The sequence below is a fragment of the Vigna angularis genome, chromosome 9 (genome assembly GCF_016808095.1).
Source record: "Vigna angularis cultivar LongXiaoDou No.4 chromosome 9, ASM1680809v1, whole genome shotgun sequence".
NCBI lineage: Eukaryota > Viridiplantae > Streptophyta > Magnoliopsida > Fabales > Fabaceae > Vigna > Vigna angularis.
In genome coordinates, this window is record NC_068978.1 from 30,836,752 (window position 1) to 30,847,396 (window position 10,645).

The 10,645-nt window shown below is 40.1% G+C and overlaps 1 protein-coding gene across 1 annotated transcript; it reads right to left on the minus strand.

The window, feature by feature from the left end:
- Nucleotides 1–9,019: 9,019 nt before the first annotated feature.
- Nucleotides 9,020–9,631, minus strand: LOC108346798 (uncharacterized). Its single transcript, XM_017585845.1, has one exon. The coding sequence runs from the start codon at nucleotides 9,629–9,631 to the stop codon at nucleotides 9,020–9,022; it is 612 nt and encodes a 203-aa protein (XP_017441334.1).
- Nucleotides 9,632–10,645: the final 1,014 nt, after the last annotated feature.

A 10,645-nucleotide genomic window follows, 5' to 3' on the forward strand; every position in this document is an offset into this window, starting at 1 on the left:
AATTTGAGTTTATGTGTGACGCCAGTGATTATGCCATAGGTGCTGTCCTAGGCCAAAGAAGAGGAAAGGTGTTTCACAGTATTTACTATGCCAGCAAGGTATTGAATGGAGCTCAATTGAACTATGCCACAACTGAGAAAGAATTCTTGGCAATAGTGTATGCTTTAGAGAAGTTCAGACCCTATCTCATTGGATCAAAGGTGATTATTTACACTGATCATGCTGCTATCAAGTATTTGCTTACCAAGCCTGATTCCAAACCAAGATTGATAAGATGGGTTCTTATGTTGCAAGAATTTGATTTGGAGATCAGGGATAAGAAAGGAAGCGAAAATGTCATTGCTGATCATCTCTCAAGACTTGTCAATGATGAAATTACAACTAAAGAAAGAGAAATCCGTGAAGAGTTTTACGATGAAAACTTGATGATGGTCCAACAAAGGCCCTGGTTTGCTGACATAGCTAATTTCAAAGCTGCGGGAACCCTTCCAGATGATCTTTCATGGCAACAAAAGAAGAAATTCTTAAATGATGCTAAGCAGTTTGTTTGGGATGACCCCTATTTGTTCAAACTAGGAGCAGACAATCTCTTGAGGCGGTGTGTTACTGAAGAAGAATCAGCAGGAATCTTGTGGCATTGCCATAACTCACCTTATGGAGGACACTTCAATGGTGAAAGAACAGCTGCCAAAATCCTCCAATCTGGATTTTACTGGCCTACTATATTCAAGGATGCTTATGCCCACGCCAAACGTTGTGATAAATGTCAAAGAGTGGGCACTATCTCAAGAAGGCATGAAATGCCACTACAAAGCATCCTGGAAGTTGAGGTTTTTGATTGTTGGGGTATTGATTTTGTCGGTCCCCTACCTTCATCCTATACTAATGAGTATATTCTGGTTGCAGTAGACTATGTCAGCAAATGGGTGGAAGCAGTAGCATGTCAGAAGAATGATGCAACCACTGTGATTAAATTCTTGAGGAAAAATATATTCTCAAGATTTGGGGTGCCAAGAATTCTTATCAGCGATGGAGGATCACATTTCTGCAACTATCAGCTTGAAAAGATACTAAAACACTATGAGGTGAAACATAAAGTTGCTTCCCCATATCATCCTCAAACTAATGGGCAAGCAGAAGTATCAAATAGAGAAATCAAAAGGATTCTTGAGAAAACTGTTTCTTCTTCAAGGAAGGATTGGTCATTAAAGCTGGATGATGCTCTGTGGGCTTACAGGACTGCAATGAAAACACCTGTTGGGATGACTCCCTTTCAACTAGTCTATGGCAAATCTTGTCATTTACCGGTGGAGATGGAACATAAAGCTTATTGGGCCCTGAAGTTTTTGAACTTTGACTCTACCTTGTCTGCAGAAAGGAGGAAGCTGCAATTACAGGAGTTGGAAGAAATGAGATTGACAGCTTATGATAACTCCAAGAACTACAAAGAGAAGGTCAAGTTATATCATGACAAAAAGCTCTTAAAGAGAGAGTTTCAACCTGGCCAGCAAGTTCTCCTTTTCAATTCTAGATTCAAGATCTTTCAAGGAAAGTTGAAGTCAAAGTGGTCCGGACCCTTCACCATCAAGGAGGTAAAACCTCATGGAGCAATCGAATTGGTTGACCCTACTTCAGATGATCCAGCAAGAAGTTGGGTGGTTAATGGGCAGAGATTGAAACATTACATGGGTGGTGAGATCCAACGTCTCACCACAATCATCCACCTCTCTGACCCTTGAGCTTAATGGTGTCAAGCTAATGACGTTAAACGAGCGCTTACTGGGAGGCAACCCAGCTTTCTAACCTTTTCTCTTGTTTGTTTTTAATTGTTGAGTGTTGTTTGATTGTATGTTTTTATGTGTAGTGTGTTGTCTTTGTTTTAAACCATGCTTGTGTGAAGAACAACCAAGGTGAATTTTTGAGTTGATTGTTAGATTGTTGAAGGATTTAGTGCATTGATGTGAATTAGAGATGTGAAACTGTTTTGGCTATTTTTTGGGCTGTTTTTACTTGATTTCAAATTACCTTACTCAAGCCATTAGCCAAAAATGTTGCCTAACTTGTGGAATTGTAAAGTTTTGAAAGAACGACTTCAATTTCCAACTTGAGTGCTCAAATTCAATTCCTTGGGTTTTGAACAAGTTTGTTTAATGATAATATATAATTCTGGAGCATCTCAAGTGATTTGAAGTTCAAATTCACAAAAACCCGAGTTAGGTAGCTTGGAAATCAGTTTCTACATAATTCTGCAGAAACTCACGCCCGGCGCCTCCTACACTAGAGGGCGCCTGGCGCCAGATCGTCCACTCTAACCATCACTTCTCAGATTCAGCATCTGGCTGGGTCACGATCCCACGCCCGGCGCCGCATGACCTATCAGGCGCCCGGCGCGACTTCTGCAGCAGATTTTCTCACTTAAATCTAAGTGCACAGTGGGCTTGGACCATCAAATTCTTTTCACCCCACACTCACCCTAACACTCCTCTCAGTTCCGAAACTCCTCACACACACAATCACCCCTTCTAATCCTTCCCCACTTCACGGCCTCATCTACTTCTTCACTCTCCACCACCACACTCACTCTGCTGCACCCATTGTTCATCTCTCGGGCCATCTCAATCCAAGCACTCCCCAAATTCAAAAGTCTCAAAACCTAGTTAATCATCTTCTCTGCATATCAAGTAGGTTGTTCACTCTTTACTATGGCCATAATTTTCGCAATGCCTAATCTTGGTTGTTTAGCATTTAGAAGTTTTGATTTTGACCTAGGGTAGTTTAATTTCAGTTCAATTTGAGTGTTATCTGTGATAGCTGCTGGTTAGGATTCAACTTCTTGCTTTCATAGACAAATTCGAACACACACACACAATCACAGTGGCTGGAATGCAGAATCTGGGTTTGCCCCAATTCTGCATGTCGCGCCAGGCGCCTGCAGGCTGTGCGGCGCCGGGCGCGACTTTCCCTGCCCAGCTTTGATGTTCATTTTTGTGTGTCCTGCAGCTTTTGTGTGTTGTTTAAATGTTGTTTTTGATGAATTTTTGATTGAGCTGTGATTATATCTGAGTTTGACCTATTTTAAAGTAGCAAAAGTGTGTTGATTCATGGAGTTTTGCTTGTGCTTTGGCTATTGATGATTTGTTTTCACTGAGTTATGCATCATTACATCATCTAAACTTAATCTCATACAATCAAACTGAGCCAGCAGCTGAGAAGCCATAAAGCTAGAATCTGCATAAAATGCTATCACGCCCGGCGCCTACTGACCTGTGCGGCGCCCGGCGTGACCACCTCTGACAGCAACCAGAATTTTTGTGGTTTTGCTGCTTTGGCTTCATTTCTTCACTGATCAGGGCTTTTCTTTGATATGTTTTGAACGTGTGGTTGTGTGCATACCATTGAAAGCATTTGGTACATCATGATGTAAGCTAATGATGAATTTACTCATGAATCTAAACGCATTTATCTTCTTGAACTCTACCTTATTTTGCAGTTATGGCTTCTTCATCTGGGTCCAAGAGGATTAAGACCACTGCTGGTCTAAGGGAAAACAGAAGGAAAGAGAAGATATACTCTGATATCTTCTTAACCAAGGACCATAAGAAGCACTTCTCCAATGTCCAGAACAGAAAACTTTTGATGGAGAGGAAAGTCACCCTTCTACCTCAAGATGTGCCAGACTTCTCCAATGAGATTATGGAGAGGCAATGGAGCCATTTAACCACATACCCAGAACCTGCCAATATAGCCATTGTCCAGGAATTCTATGCCAATGCCAAATCCTTCTCTCCGGACACAGAACCCTTCTGGAGTTATGTGCGTGGTCAGCGGATTTCATTCGATGCTGACACTATAAATGAGTTCCTCAACACGGAGTGGGAAGATGATGATGAGTTATGTGGCTACGCCGAGTTGATGGCGACTGAGCTAGACCATGAGGACATTGAGCAAGCCTTATGTATTACAGGAGGCACATTCCAAAGAAATAGGCAGCAACAACCTCTTCATATCAAGAGGGTACACCTCAGTTCTCTCAGCCGTCTATGGATGCCTCTGGTGCATTCCAACATTTCACCGTGCACACATGTCTCTGATGTCACGGTTAACAGAGCTGTCATCTTATATGCTATTCTCACTGGACGCTCTGTAAACCTGGGGAAATTAATAGCTAATGAGATACGCAACTGTGCGAATTCAACCAAAGCTCCCCTTGGACATCCGTCTCTGATCACACATCTCTGCAAGCAAGAAGGAGTAGACACTACTATTCCCCCGTTCGAGCATTCCAGGAGACCGATTGATATGGGGTATTATACCCAATTTTGTTTGGATGCAGATGATGGAGTTGCCAGCCCACCACCGAGATCGCCGCGGAGACATGCCAGACAGCGACCTATTCCCCGACGTCCTCCGCCACCACCATCACCTCCAGCTGATCCTTCACAGATGACAGATTCGAGCATTGCATTGATTAATGCAAAATTGGAGGCGGTAAATCGGATTGGCCAGGCGCATGCAGAGATGATGAGGCATGTTTATGCAGCATCCCATCCCGGTTTCATGACATCGGATCAATACAGCGCCTTCGTTGCTTGGCCTGGGGACCAGTCCTTTCCTGCTGGGGGGGGTAGACCTCAGGCTGGCACTGCTGCTATGGATGAGGATGACGATGACGACGAGGAGGAGGATGATGACGAGGTAGACGAGGACGAGGACTCAGACTGACTGATAGCCATCACAGCAGGAGTCGTTTTTTCTTTATTTTTTCTTCTGTTTTCTGTCTTTATTTTACGTTTAGGTTCATAAACATCTTTTATGCACTTGGTTTGACAGTATGAGTTGATGTGTGAAAATCTGGTTGTTATGCTTTCTGTGTGTGATTGAACGTGTGGAAATAGCTTATTTGATTGAGCATTGATTGTTGATGTGTTCACTGAGTTATGCTAATGCTTGGGGAGTCGATTGCAGTAAAAATTCATGACATTGTGTTTAGCAGAGTATGGAATCTTAATTAACAGGGTGAGATTTAGTGCCTCATATTCTTTTGCTGTGTGATTGCTATCATGCTAGATCACAATTGACTTTGCCTGAGTTTCTATAATTTGAACTATCTACTTGCTTGTTGAATTTGATCAAGGCATTCTTTTCTCACCTTACATACACATTAGCCATTCAACCACAAATGTAAAAAGATCTTTCTTCTTTGTACCTTAAGCATATTGAAAATTCCCTGAACTTTTCTACCTTGAGCTGAATAGAACATGCATCTGCATTACAGGAGAATAGTCCAAGTTTGGGGGGAAAATATGGTGTATTGAGAAAAAGACAAAGATGGAAAAGTAAGAAAAAGAGAAAAAGAAAAGTACTGAATGAAAAACAGTTGGGTGTAAGTTTGAAATTGGTTATGATACATGAGGAGCAAAGGAGAAGCTTATATGCATGAAGTGAATTAGGTAATTTCTCAGCTCAAGAACCGTTGATCTCCAGAAAAACCATGATTCTTTCTTAGCCCAACCACAACACAAGCCAATCAAAGTCCTTGTGACATCAACTTGCGTGTAAATTGTTTTGAATTGATTGAAACGAAAGGCAAAGTTAAATTGTGTGATAATATGATTGTAGAGTGAGCGTTATACACCCCTATACACCAGTGCATTAGAGTGAAACACTTTCCAGGTGAGGATTGATTCCATACATCAAGTGAAACACTCTGTCATGGTTGTTGATTTCTTTTGCACCCTTTGCATTGTGATCATAATTGTTGATAGGTGAACACCTCTGTTGTGCTTGATTGATGACAGCTGTATATATCCATTATGTTCTTTCTATTAGATGCTAACGCAAGATTTTCACTTCTTGAACTTAAAGGTTATCTCAAATTTGAAACCAATGCATTTAAATGATTGTTTTCTAGAATAGTTTACCTTTTGCTTGAGGACAAGCAAGGTTCTAAGTTTGGGGGAGTTGATAATGACCAATTTTACTTCATTATCCAACATCAAATTGATGGAATTTGTCAACTCTTCCTTTACTTTTAGTCTTGTTTAACTCAATTTCTTGTATTTGTAAGTGATTACATCATAAGTTGTAATTAGCCCTTTTGATGGCTAATCCCCATTCAAAGAAGCTGGGAGAAGATACTCACCAAAGAACATTGCCAAAACCCAAGAAAAGAGAGAAGAGTAGCTGAAAAGATGAAGAACCCAGGCTGCTGCAGAGAGTCACGCCAGGCGCCTACTGACCTAGGCGGCGCCGGGCGTGACAATGCTGACCGAGGACGCGCCTGGCGCCTGTCTGTCGGGCCGCCGGGCGTCACCTTTGCTGATCTGGCAGAAACAGCTTATTTAGTTCTGGAACGCAAAGGGGTTTGCATCTTTGGCATCCCAGACACAAATTCTCTCAATTGGAGCGTCCAGAGGCGAGCTAGGAGCTGTGGGAACAGCCCTTCTTCATCCTTGGGTCCTCCTCCTTCTTCCATTTCCACCATTGTTGTAAGCTCAAGCTCTCCATTCATGGAGAGCTAGTTTCATTCTTGTTGGGGATTGATGTAACCACGGATCTCTTATGTAATTACAGTTGTTTTGAATGATTATATGCCTCTTTCATTGATTGTTAGTGTTTAATTCCTCTACTTAAAGCTTGTATGAGTAATTCAACCATATCATGATTTTAGGGTTTGCTTGATATTGGGAAATATTGGGTGAATCTAGAACTGGATTAAACACCTAAAGGAAATTGTATCTAGGGATAGAACTAGGACCTTTGGTTGTCTTGAATCTCAATTCTTAAAGCGGATGAACTTGTTAGGTTTTCCAAGGGATTGGAGTTTAAGAAGTAAGTCTAGGCTCTCTCTACCAAGGGATTGGGTTTGAGTAAATTAGAAGATTGACATTGGCTAATTAATGAAGAGGAAGTGATTTTCTATACATAAGAGTGAAGTAGGTGAAATCATCCCCCAACAATATCATTCCATAGCATTTCTAATCTTTGCATTCCTAAGTGTTTGCGTTATCAAAGATCACTTTTACAATTTATGTTTTATCTTTAATTCAATTGCATGAAAACCACAAAAACATGGAATCATTCTTTAGTCTAAATTAGTTAGATATTATACGATTGTCTAGGACACGAGTCTCTTGGGAAACGATATCCGGTCTTACCGGTTTTATTACTTGAACGATTTGGTACACTTGCCAAAGTCTCAACAATGACCAATGTAGTCTTCTGCATTTAAATTCAAGAATTTCATTATGATTATGGTGTGAGTGCAAGGAATGCCAATAATTAACCACTTTCTACAACTGTACTCCTTGTTTTCAAGATTCACAACAAATTGTTCCCCAAATTGTGAAATGTGTAGGACTTCAAATAATTGATGTGATGACCATCTGTCATGAGTACAAAATGACAACATAAATTAATGATGAACAAGCTCTTCTTAATGATGAACACAAATTAATTATAGGTTTAAAGTTACCTTGGTAACCAATATCTGGTTAACCATGACTGGTTTTGAAATTTGTTCAGAACCTTAGGGCACACAGAACCTTGATATAATGTCATCTTTGTCCTGTTCGTAGCCCATCTCTTCATGATGTAAACCCTAATGTCTTCTAACATAGTGATAATTGGCTTACATTTAGTACGACCTAGCACACTGTTGAAGCCCTCACACATGTTGACAAGAGTGTCAAATTGTGATCTAGGGGTGAATCTAGATCTTGACCAAAACCTGGGAGATTTAAATGTCAGTAAATATAACTGTCAAAGTAAATATAACAATAAAATAACAACAACATTTGGAGATAAGTGAATACATACCTAGGTGGAATTGCAATCAAGTATTTAAATGCCTCTACATTGATCTCTTTAATTTTCCTCATTTCAGCCTCCCATAGTTGTGGATATGTGGTTGTTGCTGCCCTCCACATCAGACGTTTAAGGTCTTTTCCAGGATATTTCTTTCTGAAGTTAGAATACAAATGTCTAACACAAAATCTTTGCTCTACCCTAGGTAGAAGATCTTGAATAGCTGGCAGAAGACCCTACAATTTAAAATACTGAAGTCAGCTGAGTTATTTCTGAAGTAGATTGTAATTAACATTTCTTTTCAGTTACTGACCTTTTGTTGGTCTGAAATAAATGTACATGCTCCACAAACAGCTTCCCCACCAAGGTTTGCAATGAGAAGCTCCAAGAACCAAGTCCACGAGTCTTTGTTTTCTACCTCAACAACAACATATGCAATGGGCATAATTTGTTCATTTTCATCTCTTCCAACTGCTGTTAGAAACTCCCCTCCATACTTGCCTTTCAAAAAGCATCTATCCAACCCAATGATGGGTCTACAACTAACGAAGTTATTTTTGCATGCTTTCAAGCATACATAAATTTTATTGAATATACACTCATCATTACTATTTCCAACCTATATTTTGACTGTTGAACCTGGATTTGATATGAGAAGCTCATGACCATAATCATAAATTCTTCTAATTGTTCATTGAATGACCCCTCAATATTATCTTTTGTCATGGCTCTTGCCCTAAAAGTCATATTTCTAGAGATTCCTACATTCCATTTCCTACTTACTTTGTCCCTAATGTCCATGACCTTCATATTAGGGTTCTCTCTGACAGATTTTTCCATCTTTTGACTCAACCACTTAGAAGTCATCAACTTCACATTGAAATCTGTACTACAGCTGTGATCATCAATCACTTTTCTTAGCTACCGTGACTTCACATCAGACTTATAGGCACAATAAACATACCATTTGCATTTCCCCTTGCCCCCACAAACATTTTATAGCAACCCTCTTCTTGTCATTCTTCATGAATTTCAAATTTCTACCATTACTCAGTGCATAAGTCCTAATGGTCTTTGTGAATTCCTTTTTCTCAGTGAAATAGGTTCCTACTTCCCATTTATAATCCATCAAACTTTTAGGCATGCTAAATGTGGGAAACAAAGTTCTATGAATGGAATCATCATCATCGTCACTATTTGGACAACTATCCAACTAATCTGACACCCACTCAATGTCAGACAAGCCACGAACATCATGCATGGATTCATTATCAGTTGTCCTTGAAGACTCACCTACTGAACTGAAAGGTTGTTCTTCCCTCACATTTCCTTTCGAAGTACCAATGCCACACTCAATGGTGACATCAACTAGACTTTCTTCACTCACAGACTCATCTACATCTTCATCCTGACCATCATCTCCAGCCTCATCCTTAGCCTCATCCTCAACCTCATCCTCAGCCTCATCCTCAGCCTCATCTACATGATCATCCTCATTCTCATCCTCTTCTACATCTTCTAGCTCAAAATCATTTGCATCATGTACCTCAACCTCCTCTACATCATGTACTTCACCATCCTCAACATGTTCAATCTGTTTAGCAACTTCACTCTCACCTTGCTCCATTTCTGTTCCAACTTCAGCCTCACCTTCAACCTCACCCTCACAGTGACCCTCCTCCATTTCTGTTCCAACTTCAACCTGACTCGCATCCTCACCCTCAACCTCACCCTCAGCCTCACCCTCCACTTGTCTTGCAACATCACCTTCATCATTAACATCACCATCAACCCAATCAATCATTTCTATTATGTGTGGTTCCATGGTATTATGAACCACGTACAAATGAACTTCATCATTTAACCTTGCAATATTCAGCATATGCATAACACCCCTATCATCAGTCAACAATTCTAACCTATCTGGCACCACTGATTGACCTCCTAAACTGTACCAAAGTTCTTTTATGTCTATATAACCTAAGTCTTTCACTGAAGCTAATATTCCAAAATAGCACCACAGGTCTGGATCACAAGACCATTATGCTATCTCGCCATTAAATTTTAAATTTCCATTATCATCACTAACAAAATGCCCAAAATGATGGACCACAACTTTAATACGTTCAGCCATGCAATATTATGTTTGAAGCACAAGCTTTTAAGACCTATACATTGGGGGGGGGGGATATTATGATTTCACTCTTTACTAACTAAGCAAACAGTCAGACATCAAGGGGACAGGGGAACAAACTAACATCCCCACTAAGGAAACACTCCAACAGAAAAGGTGACCACTACTTCTAAACAATTGATAAATGCAATTTTAGGACCACAACATTGTACACATTTCAACATACAGTAACATACCAAAATCGGGACCCATCACAAAATAACAGTACTAAACCAATTATAACCTAAACGCTAAAAGATAGCAAAATCGGGACCACAACGCAACACATTCGGGACCACAACAACGCATAAACATAGCAAAATAACTACATATTCGTAAAGGCGAAAGATACAAAACTAACCTTAACTGGCCTCCACTTTCAATTCGATTCATCCACCACCACGTGGTTCCTTTTCGTCTTCGTAAATTCTCCCGAGCCCTAATTCTCACACTCACTCACCACATCAAAATCCATAACTCATGATATCCCAAATTCCCTTTTAAGGTTTTTCTATTTTAGTTAAAAAAAACCCAATAAAAATCACTAATTCCCTCATTCCCTGCCACGTATATACGTTTTTTCAAACAACTAATATCCACGTATTTAAATCATTATAACTGAACTCATTTTCTATACACCACGTAATCACAGGCAAACGGCGTTAC

What these genes read in the sequence shown, in the direction of transcription:
- LOC108346798 (XM_017585845.1), bottom strand. Translation starts at nt 9,631, where the DNA reads ATGGAACCACACATAATAGAAATGATTGATTGGGTTGATGGTGATGTT.